At 42.5% G+C, this 20,772-nt stretch overlaps 1 protein-coding gene across 2 annotated transcripts in view; it reads right to left on the reverse strand.

Moving 5' to 3' along the window:
- Nucleotides 1–1,616: 1,616 nt before the first annotated feature.
- LOC119723629 overlaps nucleotides 1,617–20,772 on the reverse strand; it is a 42,804-nt gene continuing 23,648 nt past the window's right edge. For both annotated transcript variants that reach the window (XM_038194386.1, XM_038194378.1), the window contains 14 exons: nucleotides 18,810–19,485; nucleotides 17,924–18,320; nucleotides 15,948–16,328; nucleotides 14,116–14,999; nucleotides 13,694–13,802; nucleotides 11,992–12,159; nucleotides 10,569–10,691; nucleotides 9,749–9,856; nucleotides 8,466–8,569; nucleotides 7,111–7,549; nucleotides 5,617–5,770; nucleotides 4,506–4,594; nucleotides 3,283–3,359; nucleotides 1,617–1,818 (listed from right to left, as the gene is read on the reverse strand). In XM_038194386.1, coding sequence (XP_038050314.1) covers nucleotides 1,742–1,818; nucleotides 3,283–3,359; nucleotides 4,506–4,594; nucleotides 5,617–5,770; nucleotides 7,111–7,549; nucleotides 8,466–8,569; nucleotides 9,749–9,856; nucleotides 10,569–10,691; nucleotides 11,992–12,159; nucleotides 13,694–13,802; nucleotides 14,116–14,999; nucleotides 15,948–16,328; nucleotides 17,924–18,320; nucleotides 18,810–19,485 — 3,786 coding nt within the window. In that variant the 3' untranslated portion in view covers nucleotides 1,617–1,741. The remainder of the gene's footprint in view (nucleotides 1,819–3,282; nucleotides 3,360–4,505; nucleotides 4,595–5,616; nucleotides 5,771–7,110; nucleotides 7,550–8,465; nucleotides 8,570–9,748; nucleotides 9,857–10,568; nucleotides 10,692–11,991; nucleotides 12,160–13,693; nucleotides 13,803–14,115; nucleotides 15,000–15,947; nucleotides 16,329–17,923; nucleotides 18,321–18,809; nucleotides 19,486–20,772) is intronic.

Below are 20,772 nucleotides of genomic sequence, written 5' to 3' on the forward strand. Positions count from 1 at the left end.
CAACTTACATGTACCTTGGTCACATGGAACATTCATTGACAGCATTAGTGTCTTCTGTAGGTTTTATATGAATTAATCCCTAATCCCTATAATCTCAGAATAAATACAAGATTTCTATTGTTTTAGCCACTGTGAACTTGACCCTTGACCTTTTGGCCCCAAATTCAATAGGCTTCTTAGGATTACCAAGAACAATCCACAAACCAAATTTGAAGTTCACATGTAAAGTATTTCTCAAGTTATTGCGCTGACAAGATTTCTATTGTTTTAGCCACTGTGAACTTGACCTTTGGCCTTTTGGCCCCAAATGCGAAAGGCTTCTTAGGATTGCCAAAAACAATCCACAAACCAAATTTGAAGTTCACATGTAAAGTATTTCTCAAGTTATCGCGCTGACAAGATTTCTATTGTTTTAGCCACTGTGAACTTGACCTTTGGCCTTTTGGCCCCAAATGCGAAAGGCTTCTTAGGATTGCCAAAAACAATCCACAAACCAAATTTGAAGTTCACATGTAAAGTATTTCTCAAGTTATCGCGCTGACAAGATTTCTATTGTTTTAGCCACTGTGAACTTGACCTTTGGCCTTTTGGCCCCAAATGCGAAAGGCTTCTTAGGATTACCAAGAACAATCCACAAACCAAATTTGAAGTTCACATGTAAAGTATTTCTCAAGTTATCTCGCTGACAAGATTTCTATTGTTTTAGCCACTGTGAACTTGACCTTTGGCCTTTTGGCCCCAAATGCGAAAGGCTTCTTAGGATTACCAAGAACAATCCACAAACCAAATTTGAAGTTCATATGTTAAGTATTTCTCAAGTTATCGCGCTGACAAGATTTGTCCGGACACACACACCCACACACCCACCCACACTTGTTTCACATGACTCGTGTGGACTTTCCATTGCTTTCGTGTAGTTAAGAAAAACCAGTGAAAAAACTCATTTTTCTCAAACTGTGAAAACTCTTTCAACCCAATTTTTTTTCTATGATTCCCTTTAGTGTTTCTCTTCATTCTGCTACAGATAAACCTAACCCAAAAATGCCTCTAAACCTGTTTTCCAGAAATGGGGAAACACTGTGTGGACGTGGGGTAAGTCCACACAACGTCGGTGCTACCTACATTATGTGGACGTCTTTTGTTCGGAAGTCCACACTGCGTATGTAAGACAAACTCACCCACACACACACCCACACACACCTACTTGTTTCACATGACTAGTGTGGACTTTCCATTGCTTTCGTGTAGTTAAGAAAAACCAGTGAAAAAACTTATTTTTCTCAAACTGTGAAAACTCTTTCAACCCAATTTTTTTTCTATGATTCCCTTTAGTGTTTCTCTTCATTCTGCTACAGATAAACCTAACCCAAAAATGCCTCTAAACCTGTTTTCCAGAAATGGGGAAACACTGTGTGGACGTGGGGTAAGTCCACACAACGTCGGTGCTACCTACATTATGTGGACGTCTTTTGTTCGGAAGTCCACACTGCGTATGTAAGACAAGCACACCCACCCACACACACACCCACACACCCACCCACCCACCCACCCACCCACCCACGGAAGGACAAGGCGGAAACAGTATGCCCCTTCGGCTTCGCCGCGGGGCATAAAAAACAATGCTGATCCAAGAAATACTTGACAGGCCTGACGAGTGGGCGTAGCACTCTGAGCACCAAGTTGTTGAAAAGAACCCACTTCGTTAATGCTGTTACATTGCAGATACACTTTGATGCAGTCATTAGAGACTCTGGCATTTCAGCTCATAGCACAGCAGGCAGGCTCTCTCAACCACACAAGCTGAGTGGAACGTGTGCCCTGAACAAAGAAGAAAAACGTGAAACATTTGCAATTTTAAAAGACACAAAATGGTTAAAGGGAATGTACAACAATTGCTTTTGCTGCAATTTTTAGAAATACATGAATTTGGAGGATTAGCATGTTATAGCAAATATTGTTAAAATAACTTTTTTCATGGTTTGGGCTTGTAGATGCTGGAAAAACCAAGAATACCAATCATGTTCTCGTAGTCTGGTTCCAAGACCCACTTAAGATGAATCAGAGCAATTTGTAGACTTTGGGGAATTGTAAGGTCAGAGAATCAGTCTAGAAAGGCTTGTACCCCTTCACATCAATGGCAAAGAAAATGCGGAATAACTAATTAGGAAACATTAGGAGCAGTTTATGAAGGGAAAAACAAAAACTTTCTCCAACACTGGTCAGCCAAACAGCATTGGAAAAATACCATTTTCTTGAAAATGTCAGCACACCAGGAGCCACAATTTTACAGGATGCTTTAGACTGTCATTTCATAGCAATCAAGTAAGGTATTTCGTGACAATTTGATCATTTTGTTTTGTGATGTTTGCAAATGTTGTATCTTCCCTCTAAGGGAACTTGTTACAAAAGCAGAGTTTCACAGAATTAAACAATTAATTTGAACAAAAACATCGCCAAAATCATGAAAATAGAAAACTGCTAACATAGGGCTGGAAAGCTCAGTCAGTAGAGTCCCAGAATGGAAATCTGGACGTTACAGGTTCAAACCCGGTTTTTTAAATGAAAATTACAAGAAATTTGTTATACAGGGTGAGTAAAAAAACTGAAACCCAAATGTCTGGACTGTTGTTTTCGTGAAGTTCTGCATGTAGCACTTTCAAAATCTAGGATATGAAAGCCCAATTCATAAGCTTTCTTTTAGTACAAGAATCAATCAAATCACTCATGTAATTTTCAAGTTACTGAATTTTAAACACAACCACCGTTTTAAAGTTATGTCCACGGCTCACAAAAAGGTAAGTATTCTTTCAGCTAGATGAAAACAAATCACATAAGGATGTGTGTGAATTGATTTTGTTTTGCTGAAAGAACGCACACTTTTTTTGTGATCTGTGGACAGCACTTTAGAACAGTGGTTGTGTTTAAAATTCTGTAACTTGAAAAGTACATGAGTGATTTGAATGATTCTTGTAGTAAAAGAAAGCGTATTAATTGGGCTTTCATATGCTAGACGTTGAAAGCACTACATGCAGAACTGCTCTAAAACAATAGTCCCAACATTTGAGTTTCATTTTTTTTACTCACCCTGTACATGTACTTGAACACTCCAAAGTCAAAGAGCATTTTTTTGTTTTCATCACGTTTTGCTGGTAGCAGAGAGCAATATTGGTAGCCCAGTAATATTGGTCTATGTGCCCGACCGACCAACCGACCGACTATAATTGTTTGCATTCTGTGATTAGCTATGCAATGCTTGCCTTGTTTTGTTATTTCTTAACTTACCACAGGGAAATGCCAGCAGTCCGCTTTTCCGGGCAGAAACTGTAGCTGACAATGCAAGTCCACATAACTCACAATCACTATAAAGGGGGAAAAAAAGGTCATGTATTAAAATAGGCTTGATGTCATAATTTGTTCAGGGCTCATCTCAATTCATACCTGGGATGAGTTCCGGGTTCCGGACAAGTTGTGGACATTGTATCAGATATAAGTAGCAGGATTCTGAACAACTTCCCCGCAATCTTCCCGCAATGAAGTTATCAGTATTGGTGTGTCAAGCACTTGTTAACCATTTTATGCCAGGATTATTTTGATAAAAACGGAACGAGGTGCAGGGTTAATTTTCACTCGACTTCAAGCCAGGCGGGTTGAAGCCATCACCCTCCGGCAGCACACTCATCATTCTGGCCTGCTCACTGCGAGCTGGTCGCTGACAGAAATTTCCGGCCTCGCTCCCTGCATATTATCTATCATCCGTTCTGAATACTGCAAAACCTTTGCGTGTACACAGTCATCCAGCACGAACTGGTTCATGAAAATTTCCCCGGAACATGTTCGGGACAAATGTAGAGTTTCTTCCGGACAAAGTGAATGATTCTACCTGCAACTATGAATCGAGTAGGGACCTTACGTTTCCTAAGATAGCCAGGTGGGGACAAGGGCGGATCCAGAACACAATTTTGGGGGGGGCCAAAAAAAAATTTGGTCCCCCCAAAAAGTGGGTCAAAAAAATTACGGCGTGAGGTTCGGGGCCCGCTTAAGGGCCCCGAAAAATTTTTGGATTCTAGATGCTCTGTGGTGCGATCTGAGGCAATTTCTGACCACTTTAACCAATGTTTTTTTTTGAGGAAAAGATGGTGGTGTACTCATTGCCTGCCGTTATTGCGATGTCACATAAAAAAAAAAAAAAATTGATTTCGTTTTGGGGGGGGCCATGGCCCCCTTTGGCCCCCCCCCTGGATCCGCCCTTGGGTGGGGACTAGAGTCATCAAGCTCCAAATTGAAATAAAAATTTTAGGGAAGAAGTACACGGCACAGGTAGTGACCATTATGCCATTTGATAAAGAATTTGCAGTTATTTTATTGAAAATAAAGCCACGACATGATTGCTAACCAAACTCTTGCCTACTGCAATGGTGGCTGATCACAGGGAAATTGGATGGTTACTTTGATGTCATACAATCATAACCTATTGTTCATGTGACATGGATGTTATAATTACTAACCTATTCAGCTTGACATTGGTTCCCCAGTGGCAGTCATTATCCTCAATGAAAAGGCAGGAACTCTTGGAAACGGCATCAGGCTTAGGTACCTATGCGTTCATGACCAAGAAAACAGAGTATTGTAGAGGCGAAATTGGGGAAAACAAAACCAAAGAGTTATACGCATTTACAAAGTGTTTGAATAACGTAAAAGGTGAGTAAACAAAGGAAACCCAACTGGCAGGACCATTTTGTAATGAAGTTCTGCATGTAACACTTTCAAAATCTAGGATATGAAAGCCCAATTAATAAGCTTTCTTTTAGTTTAAGAATCATTCAAATCACGCAATTTTCAACACAAACACCGTTTTAAAGTTCTGTCAACAAATCACAAAAAGGGTAAGCGTTCTTTCAGCTTCTTTTTGCTGAAAGAACACACACCTTTTTTTGTGATCCGTGGACAGAAGTTTAGAACGGTATTTTCATGTTTAAAATTTCATAACTTGAAAACGACATGAGTGATTTGAAAGATTCTTGTAAGTAAAAGAAAGCTTATTAATTTGGCTTTCATATCCAAGATTTTGAAATTGCTACATGCAGAATTTTATTAAAAAAAAAAAATGTGTTCACCCTTTACTTTTATCCGAATAGTCCCAGCACTACCCCAAATCGCCTTGGCGGCTATCACTTTTACTGCCCAAAACCGCCCAAGCAGGTTTTGGTTATATGGATCCACCACGGAGTATTTGTAATACAATGTAATCAAATGTACTACACTGTAATGTAATACGATGTAATACACTGTAATGTAATATAATGTAATACACTGTAATGTAATACAATGTAATACACTGTAATGTAATACAATGTAATACACTGTAATGTAATACAATGTAATACACTGTAATGTACATGTAATACAATGTAATACACTGTAATGTAATACAATGTAATACACTGTAATGTAATATAATATAATACACTGTAATGTAATACAATGTAATACACTGTAGTAATACGATGTAATACACTGTAATGTAATATAATGTAATACATGTACTCTGTAATGTAATACGATGTAATACACTGTAATGTAATATAATGTAGTACACTGTAATACAACATAATTTACCTTTGAGTTGAATGTCTCCGAGCCCGAGCCATCATTATTCATCGCCTGTGCACGCTCCTGTAGAACCTGATGGTAGATAGAGGGCGCCATTGTGTTGTTGCGCTTTGACCACAGGTACGTATCTATACCTTCCAACATACTCCAGCACACATTACTAGAAAAAAAGGCAAAAATACAGAATTCTTGCAAGTTCCAAGTACTACATAGATTGATTAATGAACGTTTTAACACAAACAGGATTTTTGGACCAAGGATCACAAGTTGCATAAATTGAAACACAACAAAAAAGTTCACTTAATTTTCATTTCATGCTTTGCCCAGATATGTCTAGGCCCGTTTAAGATGCTGCGCTCCTGCTGCGCTGAACTTAACCCTAAAGGGGCTTTTTATGACTTTTAGACGCAAGCTTTGCGCATCTTTTGATACCAAAAACATACAAATCGGACCACGGGTTGCCGTGTAGCGAAAAATTTTGCGGCGCTATGCGCCGTAAAAACTGAATTTTCGCATATACGTCGTGTACACAGAGCAGAATTGCCATTCGTACATATGAATAATTAATTAGCCATAATTCCAAAACCCTTTGACCTATAGTCATGAAATTTCTTGGGTATGTTTAGGAAGAGTTGCTCTATGCATATGCCGAGTTTCAAAATTTTTCGTCACTCGATGGCCGAGATCTTAGGGGGGGGGGGCGGAATCCCCCCCCCCCCCCCCCCCCCCCCCCCCCGGCTGAGAGATGGTCAAAATAACCCGGCCCCTTTAGGGTTAATTGAAATGAGTGCGGCAATAGCTCCTCTACAGCACGGAAGTTGCTCTAAATGCCAAATGTAATAGTCAAACCTTAACGCATCTGGAGTAATGAGCCAAATTAAAGCAGTTCAAGCAGTTCAATGAACTTCAGGGCGATCAAAAATATTTTGCCAATTTCACTCCTCATGATGCAAATGCGAGAGAGGGTATTGTGAGCACGCGCATTCTTAAAATGTTTGCCCCACCACGTTTAGAACAGTGCCATGCCATTGCCATTGAAACGTCGATAGTGCAGCAGCCCCATCTAGCCAAAAGATGGTGCCGTGTTAAACTCAATTTGCCGAGCCAATTGGTTTTAAATGCTGAACTATCACTGGGCCGAATTAAAAAAAGTCAAATTAATTGGTTTGACACAGCAACAGCACAGCGTCTAGAACGGGTCTAAATTTGACAGACCATGTCACATACATACATGTATATGTGATGCGATCAAACTAAATGAGTCGGTTGTTGACCCTGGTCAATTTTGTTTCACACATTTGAAAAGAGCACAATCTCAGCATTACTGCTGTGAAAACCGCATGCTGGTACCATCTTTACATGCAGTTCAAAAAGTCGGAACACCAAGAAATGTGATGAAGTGATGTGATGAAGTGGCCCTATTTTGGCCTGAATCTCCAAATGAAAGTTCCCGACAAACGACTCACTGAGCTTGATCGCATCACATATGCAGTTTCTTACCCTTCGTTCTTCTCAAGCATTCCAACCAGAACACAGTTCTTATAGAACTCTTTTGATAGCTCCCCACATGGTATGCAAGTATCTGTCAACATTCTTGTAGCCAATCCTGGACCAACGCTCTTGACCAATAGCTTGCCAATACTCTCCCATGTGACCGAGGGCAACCAATCAGATGGCAGCTTAATCCCATCTTGGTTTGAGTCCTTACAATCAATGCCCCAGTCACATTCGGGTTTAGATGAACTGTCCTGGGTTGACCAATCACAGACCTCGTCTGATGAGGTTTGGCTGGTTGCTAGGGTGGTCAGCCAATGATTGTTGTGCTTAACAAGGAGCATGGCGTTGCAGGACAGACATTGGATGGTATTGGAGACTGACTGTGACTGGCTCATCAGATTCAGCAGCAGGATCCACTCATCCATATTCATTGGCAAGATTCCTTTGTCAAATTCAAAATCAGAATAAATTATTTCGACATGAAATATGTACTGTCCATGTTATTTCCCTATTTTTCCCCTAAAAATAGATTATTGTTTTGTTTTGAATTACTCTTTTCCTAGCAATTTTGAATGAAACCTTAATTGGGAAAACGACTTTGGCCCGTGTTTTTTTTTTTGGGGGGGATGTTAACTTCAGAAATTTTGCATTATTTGCAACCAACAATAATTCAATAGACGCAGGGTAGACTGGTTTCTAACCTCCATTAGAATTGATAATGTGGGGACTGGGAACCAGTCTATTTTCAGAGTTAATATGTTTGTTTGTTAAAGGGAATATACAACATTTGCAAACATCAAGAAACAAAAATACCAAACAAGAATGAACTACCTAGAGCATCCTGTAAAATCATGGCACCTGGTGTGCTGTCATTTTCAAGAAAAGTGGTATATTTGTATCGATTACCAACGCTGAGCGGCCAACCAGCATTGGAACAAAACTGGCTTTTTTCAAATACTGCCCCCTATTTACCATATTAAGTTAGTCCGCATTTTGTTTGCTATCGAATACACACCCATGAACAGGTACTAGCCAGCTAGATTTTGGTAGTCATTGGTAATACTGTCCAAGACTTGAGTTCAATCTACGAGGCAGCTGTGCCGGCAAAACTAAAAGCAATACTGCTTGACAATACCCATTTACAAGTCTGGCAGACTACGACAACTTAAATCCAACACAAACCGTCATCGCCTGTCCTTTGTACCAAGTGCAGTTTCTCGCTTTTACAATGATTTCACCGGATAATGTGTTTTAAGAACATGTACATGTTTAGTAGTTTTAAGCCTGTCATTACACAGTGTTTTATTTCTAGATGTCGTCCCTGCCATTTCCTCCCAAGAGAACATGGCAAACATTACCTTCTTTTGAGAGAAGTTTCATATCAGCGAGTTGCACCGCCATCTTCAACGCTTGTCCTCTCTGATGTAGCTGCAAGTACAACCTCAGCACACCCGGCCAGTAGCTACAAAAATAGCAAAACAAGCAAAGCCTAGTTAACCCTAACCCTGCAGATATGTTGTAGAACCTGCCAAACGTAGCAACATGCAACGCTTAAAGTGACAAGCCTGCCAAATGTAGCAAGATCCATCAGGTAAAAAGTCTCAAGGCCACACTGCCTCAGAGTCTGTGGTCCCCGAACACAGCAGGTTACAACTGTGGCATTGTTCAATGGGACTAGCTCTAATTGTCTCAGAGCTGGCCGTTCATGCACTGGTGTTGGGAGCTGAATGCATCAAAGAGCACCAGACTTTTCCACCTGATGCACTGTGCTGCATCTGGCAGGTTTAGACTCAGAGGGTAAACAACATTCTATTCAATCGATTCAGAAGGGCTTTTCACTGGAAGGCTTTTCATGCATCTGGTCTACACAATGGGCCGGATTGAGCCCCTTCATGTAATGGGGTAATCCTATATGATAGCACTGCCCGGCTCGCAAGTACCAGTCAGTCAGACAGTCACAGTGAAAAGAGGGCACAAGTATGGCCTTCTGGGACGAGTCAAAAACTGATGAATACTGACATGACTGATAGGGATAAAATCATGAAATTAAAGTTTGAAGCAGAGACAAGACAGGCCCGTACGCTGGGGAGGTTCAGGGGGATTTGAACGCTCGGTGAGGAGTTTCGCTCAGAATTCAAAAAAAATAAAACAAGTAAATTGCCGCCAACAAATTCCAGTTTTGAATACTCCATGGTATTGTGGTCACAATGTTGCTCTGATAAACTTTTGCTCAAAAGGGCCAGGAAATGCCTCAGATTGCACCACAGATAGAGTACCTAGAATCCAACATTTTAGGGGGGCATTTCAGCGGGCCCCTGACCACACGCCCTTTGCACTCACATAAAATTCCTCTTTTGAGGGTGTGATGAACCCCCCTAATCTGAGATCAGGGAACAGGCCTGCAATAGACCATGTCAAGTTTTGTTATTCAATGGTACGTACGGACTAGTATTAAGTAGGAGGTCACAGGTTAAAGACCTGCAAGAGTCAGCTTGTTAATTTTATATTTTCTCACAAGCTAAGGGACAACAGTAAATATACAGAGTTTATGAAGTCTTATCGCTGCAGATGTTTTGAATTTGAAATTCCCAGCACAAAAAAAAGAAAAGAAAACAAATCCATTACACAAATTATAACTTACCCATGTTGAATGCACACACTCAGTAGTCTGTCTCTACCAGTCCCAGGTAAAGATAGTATCTGGTCAGTCAGGGTACCATACTGCCATACCAACACATGGGATCCAGGCCTTAAAAGAAAATCAAGAAAATGTTCAAGGCATTTTGTTATGGCGCACAAATCAAACTTAGAATGAACAATGCATTGTTTAAGTAATGAACGAAATCGTTATACATAAAAAAAAATAAACTAATCAAACGGATCATGATTTTTTTTCTTTTTATAAGGGCCTGTCTCAATTTATATCCGGTGTAGCGTGAATATCCGACTCTATGAAATGTGGACTTATTGGTAGTACTGCGCACGCGTGAGTATGATACTATGCTATTTTTAGGATCGTTTCGGGAGAGTGACCTGTCACGTGCGAGGGATCAACCAATAACAGGGAAATAGGGGTCCAATTTTCATAGGAGTCGGATTTTCATGTGACACCAGGACGAGTTCCGGAAAAGTTAAAGGAAGAAACATTCACTTCGTTCTGGAAAGCTCTGTATTTGTCCCGGACACATGCCACCGAAATTGTCATTAGCAACTGCTTGACACACCAATACTGATAACTTCATTGCGGGAAGATTGCAGGGAAGTTGTTCAGAATCCTGCAACATATACCCGATACAATGTCCGCAACTTGTCCGGAACCTGTCCCTGATATGAATTGAGAAAGGCAAAATAATCCTGCCACTGCAAGACTTTTAAAGAAATCAGGGATATCATTATTTTATAAATTATAATTTTTTTTTTTTGGATATATTTTTTGGGAAGAAGGGGGCCTCTAACTGTACCTTGGCATATTTCCACATGTACAGAACAGCTCAGCCTTTGCAGGTGCACCCTGGGAAAGGGTAGAGGTCAACAAGTGACATTTGACCTCAAGGTCACTGCAGATGGAAGCCAGCATGGTGTCCCTGAGTGAAACAAGAACATCAAAATCAATAGGATAGCAGCTCAACAAATTATCGTATCTCTTTGTTAGTCCGTTAGTAACAAACGTTGGCATTGTCTATTGCTCCTACATATTTGACCGATTTCAACCAAACTTTGTCAAAAGTATCAGTAGCCAAGCCCCAACATGTCACATGACCAAACTGGGGTCAAAGGTCATCATAGGGTCACTGGGGTCAAAAACCTGATCTTTTAAACTCACAACACTACTCCTTCCAGAAATTACATGGCACAATCACATGACTCATGTATAAACACTAGGAAAGAGGTTAGTTCTATTGCATGTAGTCTGAACACCGAAATGGCAGCTAGGCCATGTTAAGTCTGATACTGGCCAGCGCGTCACTTGTCAAAATGACCTATGACCTGGGGTCAACCTAATTTAAATATCTACGCATGTACCAATACGGTGCTGCATTAAGCATGATATGCAGAAGTTGGCTAATAAAACGATAGGGGAGGCAAGGTGCATGGCAACCAATACGATATCAGAAGCATGAGGTCCTTGCCTGTGCTTATATACATGCATGTTATGAGGTCACATCTTCGATCTACAGCGTGTGTCAATAAAAACGCAGGATTCAAAGCGATTTTTTTTCTGAGAAAATTATGCTACTGGTGTGCCTAATTTGATAAGGATTTGATTGTCCATAATTTCATCTTTGACAAGATTTTTTTGTTTGGTGGAATTTGGACTTTTGGTTCAAAAGTTATGACAAGTTTTGTGAAGCCCTTCTGAAGCGGGTTGGTCTGATTCAATGACCTCAACACAACGACCAGTTATGTACAATGCAGGTATGCATTGAAGACAATTAAACCAGAACAAAACTTACTTTGAAACAACTGATGATAAGTATCACTTAAATTTAATAACTGGACTATCATTGTTTCAAAGCATCATGAATTATTGACTAATAACATTGATTGTGGACTAAAGGATTATGTAAGCCTAATCCTGCCACACATGTCCTTCTTTGTGATCCACAAATACTTTCACCTGTACTGAATTCAAACCTTTCATTAGGTATGTGTGATTTCACAAATCAGACCAGCTTGGAATTTATAACCCTTCTTCAATGTACTCTATCTCTGGACAGGATTGTCCAAAGGAGATGGGATAAAAAGCATAGTGAAGAGAAGGAAAGGTACTTTGAAAAGAGGGTTAACATTATGATGAATAGGGGTGGTTTATATTCTTAATATTTTTGTTTCTAATCCTGCGTTTTTATTGACACACGCTGTATTATAGCATGGAGTTCCTACCTATCCATGGCTTCCACGGATTCCAGTAACGCCGAAGCGTAGTCCAGAAAGCAGCCAGGAGGGGCTGTGTCTGCTTGAGTGAGATGAAGCACCTCCCATGGAACAAGATCCGGGAATGCACCCAGCATGACATCAAGGGCTGTCTCTATCTGTCCATGTTGGATCAACCTGTAAAAGATAGGAAGTAAATGATCAAGGGCCTGTAGGAATTAGTTATACTGTCCTACTTTAACTCCGAGTTTATTGCAAGTTAAATGACTCACCAAGTTGAAGTATACAAACAGCCAAAACTGGGCCGAGTCCATGCACAACGCCACGCGAACGGGGCAACTGCCCGCGCCGTGAATGTGGGGCGAGTTGGTTTTTAACTCACGTGGTGAATATGCACACAAAGTTCGGTCAATAAACACTCACAAAAATCCACGAGACAAGCTTGGATTGCTCACTGGAATAGCTCTGCCGATGTTTACTAACTCATGTAAAGAATAGTGTGGATTCTAGCTTGTAATTTCCAAGCGAAAGTATAGAAAATGCACTGTAAAAATTGCGTGTGTGACAGAAAACTAGTATAGACGAACGATAACGAAACGAAACTGAATGCATGAAGGTTGACCTCTGAACTACATGTAACATATATACAAGATGCATTAAAGGCGCAGTACAGTGAAACTTAAAGTGAACGCTACAGGCCCGTCTCAATTCATATCCTCGATGAGCTTCCGACAAGTTGCGGACATTGTATGCCGGATTCTGAACAACTTCCATGCAATATTCCTCCGATGAAATCAAGCAGTTGCTGATGGAAATTTCCCCGGAACATGTCCATGACAAAAGCAGAGCTTCTTCATGACAAAGTAAATGATTTACCCGCAACTTGTCCAGAACTCGTCCCAGATGTGAATTGAGATGGGCCCTAACAGTACTCTCTGAACAAGGCCATGAAGGCATTCAAGTAAGCCTACCCCAGGCCAATATCCCTAGCTCATCAGGCCTGCGTTTATATCCGGTTCTGTGGCATAAAATAACCAAGTATATTTTCCTAATCCCCCTGGATGGGATACCAGTCCATCACATGTTACTCCCCAGCTAATGCTGTACTATTTATACTCCTCAGTGCGGAGAGGTAAGTGGGGGTGAAGTGGCTTGCCCAAGGACACACGATATATCCAGCAGCTGGATTCGAACCCCTAACCCTCCGATTACAAAATGTAACCACTAGGCCAAACCACTTTGAAACTGATTGTAATTCTTTAATAACCACTTCGCGTCGGGATTATTTTTGCCGAAAAGTTTGATTTTCGCAAAAGGGAAAATTTCCAGCCAACTTGACATTTCTTGCCAAAACCTCATATGCCTCAATACTCAGGGGTGTGCACTGCAGCGTAAATTGAAAAACACTTGGCCGTGCACAGAGGCCAATTCAAGATCAACACACAGTCCGCCTCAACAGACTTCACGGACTTTGTGTGTGTGTACAAAAGGCACAAGAGATTAGCGCGTTTAGACATCACCCAGAGGCGTGTCGAGGTAATCTTGATGTCTTAATCCGTCAGCTGTGCCTGTGTACATGGTCTATGACAACTGCCAGTGCGTATTATCACATTCTCAGATGGGAACTGGTTAAGAACCACAATTCTATTTGAAAGTCAACTCCAAATTTCCAAAAAAAAGTTTGATAACAACCATCCATTGATGTACTTACCTATTAATATGGGAGATATTGGCAGGTTTTCCTCTGTGTGTGTCGTCCTCGATGACTTGGACAAGTCTACTGATGCTTTCTATTTCAGTTTCATTCTTTCTTTCTCTCGCTGAAAAAACAAAGAACAAAAAATATTAAGTCAATGTGATATTTTTTCAATGTATTCTGCACGCCCTACAGGACATTCTCTGTCAAAAATTAAAATGTACGGGTTTCAATAGATATTTTAATACATAGATATGCGTGTAGAACACAAAAATCTATTGACAGTTTTCACTACATGCGTAAATACCGTGAGGTATTGCGATAAACCACTGTGTAGAAACAGTGGCCCAAAATTTGATTTGGATAACTTCCTAGATCCTAGCAATTGTATTAATCATGTCCAAAACTCCTGCCGATACTTTGTTTTGTAGGTTTACCTTGCAAGCAATCCAAAATGGCTGCCATTGTTAGTTTCCGCCAACCATCTCGCCACTTCAAGATCTCTCGAACCCTCTCTACATCCACCAGAAAGAAAAATGAAGTCACAAAGTTGGCCGATTTCTGATCTTGCTCCTCTAACTTGATGCCCTCTGTTTCCATGGATACGCATCCTTGACTGCTGCAGTCAGGCACATTGTGTTGTGCGGCATTATGAGACAGTGCATTTGATTGGTCTGTAAATTTCGGGCTGTTGGGATTTGGGTGCAATGAGCCAATCACGGACTGGGTTACTGAGGTGTTGTCATGGAGAGTGTTCATATTGGGATCTAAGAATGGATGTGATTGGTCAGTCTCTGGAGATGAGGATTCATCTTGGTAAGAGCCACTCCTCTCAGTATCAGACGGTGAATCTGATTGGACGATAGCATCACTATCAAACACTGCCATCTCGAAACAAAGCATTGCTAGTTTGGACACATCTTCTAAGACTGGCGCAGGGAGACAAAATGGGTCCGAAAGCTGGGAGTCACTTTTACTCCGACTCTTAACAGGTAAACTCAAAGCATCCCTCTCAAATTCATTTATTTTATCAACCTGCAAGTCTTTGTTTGTTAAACTGTGATTGGACAAGACTGGACATTCTTCACCAACAGAGGGGGCGCTTTGATCTTCTCCACTCGACTCAAGGTGAAAAGTTACTTCTTTTTGATCCCCGGTTTGCTGATCAACTGGCATTGTTTCCTGAGCTTCTTCAAAGGACTCAGTTTGTAGATGGTGATTTTTGGAAGCTAGCGCATTTTGCAGCACATGCAACCACTTTTCCAGGATATCACGGCAATTTCTGTTGCTCAGGGACAATTTGGGGTCCTGCAAGCTGTGTCTGAGGGCAAAATAACAAAAATCATAAACAGGGCAGGCAAAAGCATTTACGGCAGTAAAGAGAAAAATGGGCAGGGCACTTTGGGGTAGTACAGGGAGTACCAGGCAGGGCAGTTTGGGGCAGTACAGGGAGTAACAGGCAGGGCAGTTTATGGTAGTACAGGGAGTAACAGGCAGGGCAGTTTGGGGCAGTACAGGGAGTAACAGGCAGGGCAGTTTATGGTAGTACAGGGAGTACCAGGCAGGGCAGTTTGGGGCAGTACAGGGAGCAACAGGCAGGGCGGTTTGGGGCAGTACAGGGAGTAGCAGGCAGGGCGGTTTGGGGCAGTACAGGGAGTACCAGGCAGGACAGTTTATGGTTGTACAGGGAGTACCAGGCAGGGCGGTTTGGGGCAGTACAGGGAGTAACAGGCAGGGCGGTTTGGGGCAGTACTGGGAGTAGCAGGCAGGGCGGTTTGGGGCAGTACTGGGAGTAGCAGGCAGGGCGGTTTGGGGCAGTACAGGGAGTAACAGGCAGGGTGGTTTAGGGTAGAACAGGGAGTAACAGGCAGGATGGTTTAGGGCAGTACAAGGAGTAACAGACAGGGTGGTTTGGGGCAGTAAAGGGAGTAACAGTCAGGGCAGTTTGGGGCAGTGCAGGGAGTAACAGGCAGGGCAATTTGGGGCAGTACAGGGAGTAACAGGCAGGGCAGTTTGGGGCAGTACAGGGAGTACCAGGCAGGGCGGTTTGGGGCAGTACAGGGAGTACCAGGCAGGGCAGTTTATGGTAGTACAGGGAGTACCAGGCAGGGCAGTTTGGGGCAGTACAGGGAGTATCAGGCAGGGCGGTTTGGGGCAGTACAGGGAGTAACAGGCAGGGCAGTTTGGGGTAGTACCTGGAGTAACAGGCGGAGTGGTTTAGGGTGGTACAAGGACTTACATGTATGCTTTGTGTGATTTAATTACTCACTTTGTATCCCATGTTGCTAAAGCGAGTTTCTTAACAACAGCATCATCTGGAAGCCCATTGCAGTATTCAACTTTCTCCTTTTCTGGATCAAAAGGTTTGTTGGAACTTGTCTGCAATTCAACTGATGTAACTTTTGGAAGACTTGATCGTGACAGTGAGGGTTCCGATTCAAAGGAATGTGATAAACCCCTTTGTAGGGTGTCTTTTGGAGGGGAGTGTTGGGGGGAAGTTGGGTCTTTGCAGGGAGACTGAGGTGAGTTCAGGGCGAGTACTTCCGCTTGCGTTTCCGTGGTGACAGGGTGGTCCACTGGCAGGTTGCCAATTTCTGGCTCGCTCATCTGTTTCAGGAATGTTTTGGTTTTGACCAACTTGGATGATAGGCTGTTTAAGAACCAAAAAAGGAAGATGAGTGTAAAAGGAAAAAAGGGTGTCGCAGTCTAGTCTGACATGTATGTAAGGCCCCATCTCAACTCATATCTGGGAAGAGTTCCAGACAAGTTGCGGGTAGATACCGCTTCTGCCAAAGGTCTCAAAGCACTTCACAGTTTACCCCTGTTTATCAGGCCTTCAGACCAATTTTTGCAGCAGCTCAAGATCAGTGCACTCTTGTCTCTACCTTCACCCATTTATACTCCTGGGTGGCGAGAGGCAATTGTAGTAAAGTGTCTTGCCCAAGAATACTAGCACCATGTTCCCTGTAAGGGTTCAAACCCGTGTACAAAGGCACGTGGGTCAAAAACCATAATCATTGGACCACAGCACACCACTGTCCAGAAGAAGCTCTGTATTTGTTCCAGACATGTTCCAGGGAAATTTTCATAAGCAACTGCTAGACTCACCAATACTGAAAACTTCATTGTGGGAACATTGCAGGGGAACTTGTTCAGAATCCTGTAACATATACCCGATACAATGTTTGCAGCTTGTCTGGAACTCATCCCAGGTATGAATTGAGACCAGGGCTCGATTTACAAAAAAAGTGGCATGCACTGGTGTATGTAGACCAAAAAACCTACATGCACCAAGAAAAACCCACATGCACCATAATTGACTTACACCCGTCTGCTTCTCTGAAGGCATTCTTTCTCTTTGAAATTTCATGCTCAAGCCCAGACCCGTGAACGTGGCGTTGTATACAACGCCACGCTGTTGTGGCATTTTGAACATGGCGAAATCGATCCGCCATACATAATTTCGTACATTTGTTCAGTACTCGCCTTGAAATCTAAATTTGCCTTCCCGCGTGTTCAGGATGTGTCATTTCGACGAAATTTGCCGTCGATGAAGACCCATACGAACGTGTAAAAATTAGATTTTAACCTGACAAGTGACCCTGACAAGTGACCCTGACAAATTACCCTGGATGAGTACCCAGGGTCGTTTGCGTGCAAAATTATCGGAGCCCTCCGAGCTACACGTCTGCTTCATGTGGTGCATATGATAGGCGGCGTCAGATTGGCCAATAACGAGACCACGCGATAAACGCAGCTTATAATTTGGAATCGCACTTATGATCTGGACATAAGGAATGCCCGGAGCGTCAGTGCGATACCAAATTATCCGCAGCATGTATCACGTGGTAAATCACATGCATGATCGGAGGAGGTTGCAGAGATTTTACCTCGTACTCTGAATCTGCTGCGACTGTGCGAGCATGGTGCGAGGAATAATTTATGGATTTGTAAAAGAAATAACACGTTGGTACACTATCTGGTCAAGTATTCAACAAACTTTTTTCTTATTCTCACTCACTGGTAAATATATGCATGAAATGAGTATTTTGGTGGCTAAAAAAGTTACATGCACGTCGTGCATGCTCAGTAAAAAAGCTACGTGCACAAGCAAAAATCTACATGCACTGGTGCATGCGTGCACCCGGGTAAATCGAGCCCTGATTGAGACGGGACCAAAACGTCTTTTTACAAATACATTTCAACTAAATCATCATCAATTACAAAAATGTGTTCATCTGTTACCTTTCTTTGACTGCAGAAAAAGACGGTGCGAAAAACTGAGCGGCAAGTTTTGGCCCGGCCATGGAAAACATCATAGAGGGCCCGCCCAAAAACATCTCCTCACTGGAATTGAATGTTCCCAACCCACCCATAGGTTCAGTGCTAAAGCTGCTGGATCTGAGAAAGTCCATTTGGATGTGAGGGGGGATCTCTGGCTGGCTGGTCCTCTTGGAGGGGACGGAAGTCGGTGATTGCGGAAGAGTAGGATCAGGGGTGAGACTTTGGGACCGTTTGGTTGGGGTACTTGTTGGTGGGTTTCGGGCCTGCTGCTTTGAAGGGTCCTTGGGTGTTACTGCTGCAGCAAATGCGGAATCAGTCTTCGGTGGTTCATCAGCTTTGGAAGGAGATTGTGGTTTGTCTAAGGTGAATGTACAAAAAGCAAGGAAATACATGTACAGTAGAGTGTTCTAAGACATACATGTAGCAATGATTTTCAGATGATATACAATTTAATACACATATTAATGAGATAGGAGGATCCTCAGTTCGATCTTAGTTTAATAAGGGAATTCAGCGGCAGGAAGTTACATGTAGGATGTGTTGAAAGCGTCTTAAGTTTGGTGAAATCACTCCTAGGAAGAGTCACGAGTTAAGAGGTGTCACCCTTCCTTAGTCGCGTCTTAACATTTTGTGAAATCAGCGGCCCCTGGACATTCAATGCAAACATCTCTCAGACTAGTTCCTAGACTCATAATCATGCAACAGTGGTAGGTCAGTCATGAAGTGACAACATACTTATACGTTCATGACTGATGAATTACATTGTAAACTGCACTCGTGCATTGCGTCCACTGTAAATGTTACATTTGTGTGACATTAGGTCACACTATAAATCTGTTACACTCACCGAAATCAATAATTCTGCTTTTCTTGGAGCGTTTCTTGTCCTTGGAGTACGACTGCTTCCTGGGCCTGCGTCCGTCCACATCAGGGCTGGTCATGTGATCAGCAGTTGGCATGGAGATTGACCGTCGAACGACTGGCCAGTCTTCCAAGGCATGTTCTGTCCCTTCTGAGAAGGAGCTGCTTTTGAGATCAATATCTGATGCTGGCTCTAGCGGTAAATTATGTGGTCTCAAAGGCTTATCACTACACGGATCTTCGTTATTCCTAAATGACTTCAGTGACAAGTCTGCCTCCATTGGAATCACTTGGCCCAATTGAGAATAACGGTCTTGTGTAGTAAGTGAGTTAGCATTTGAAGTTGGTCTGCCTGAATCAGGTGCGTGATTTTGCTCATTGTCCGTTCCTGAATGGTCAAACTGGCTTGAGCTGCCATTAGATGACGTCATACTAGAAGTGGTTGCATCATGCGATGATGTGCCACCCAAATCTGCTTTGCACTGATTGGTTAAGCCACCTTGGTTACCATGGGAACTGGTTTCCGTCTTCCCTTGACTTGATTGGCTGTCCCCTCTGCCATCTGTCTTGGGGTCTGTCAGCGTATTTATCACAGGATCGTCACTGCTAGAATTGAGGGACTCGGCAATGCTGGTGTCTAGCTCCCCCTCTTTGACCAATGCCTAAAATATCACAAAGGATTACAAATTACACTACGCGGCATGCAGAGTAGAGTAGTTTCCAGCCCTATTCAGGAAAATCTTCTAGAACTTCCCAATTGTTTTTTAAGTTTTAGAAAATGTTATTGTTAACCACTTCGTGCTAAGATTAGTTTTACCAAAAATGTTGATTTTTGCAAATGCCACGAATACCAAATTCCACAATACTGATTTGCAAGAGTCAATGCAACACTATTTGTACAATATTTCTTGCCGAAACCTCATATGTTTCTATACTCCAGGGTGTACGTGCACTGGAGCGTAAATTGTACAACAGCAGGCCATGCACAATGGCCATTTCAAGATCAACACACGGTCCACCTCCACAGACTTCACGGACTTTGTGTGTGTGTACAAAAGGCACAAGGGATTAGCTTGTCTAGACGTCACATGGAGGCGAGTCGAGGCAATCTTGACATGTGTCTTAACCCGTCAGCCGTGCCTGTCTATAATAACAGCGAGTGCGTGCTATCACATCTTCTAACGCAAACTGGATACAGCCAGCCTTAAGAGACTCCGACGCAGAAACTAGCCCTTTTGGGGACCCAATTTGGTTAATTACCTTAATTAAAAAAAAAATTTCAAACCAATTCTGGTGATCTTCCATCTAATCCTAGCCAGAGACACCCACTACGGATATATGCAGTCACCTTTAGTGTGTGACCCCGGGTCAGGCATATCTGAGCCTGACAACCGGGGCTAAGGACCGACGCAATTTCTGCCCACCCGGGGACCCACCATATACACGCGCACAAAACAACTCCGACGCAATTTCTGCCCACCCGGGGACCCACCATATACACGTGCACAAACAAGGTCACTTGCGGGTAGACAGTGCACGGCTTGACCACAGACTATGTATACAATACACCTCCTCCTTAGTCCACAGACATGGCAAGATTGTGTTCATGTGGACACAGTGTTGTGTAGCCTCAAACCGTGGCGCTTATCATTTGGGTCCCCGGGTGACCCCTCACTGTAAGTGTGTTAGTAAATGGGCTTTCTGCGTCGGAGGGTTAAGTGGAAACACACATTTTTCAAGAGAAAGTGTCTGAACATATACAGGGTGTTATTAAAATTTGGCCAGCATGCATACAACAACACATGTGCATTTCATGTTCACTCTATGGAATCCTCGCTAAACTCCAGATAGCATTTTGTGATGACTTTTGAGAGCCCCTGGTCTATGAGGCATGAAGTTTTGGCCTTGCGTCTTTGAGATGTTTTCTGTTGATTATTAGTCAAACTACA

This window comes from Patiria miniata, unplaced genomic scaffold, assembly GCF_015706575.1.
Source record: "Patiria miniata isolate m_02_andy unplaced genomic scaffold, ASM1570657v1 HiC_scaffold_1, whole genome shotgun sequence".
Lineage (NCBI taxonomy): Eukaryota > Metazoa > Echinodermata > Asteroidea > Valvatida > Asterinidae > Patiria > Patiria miniata.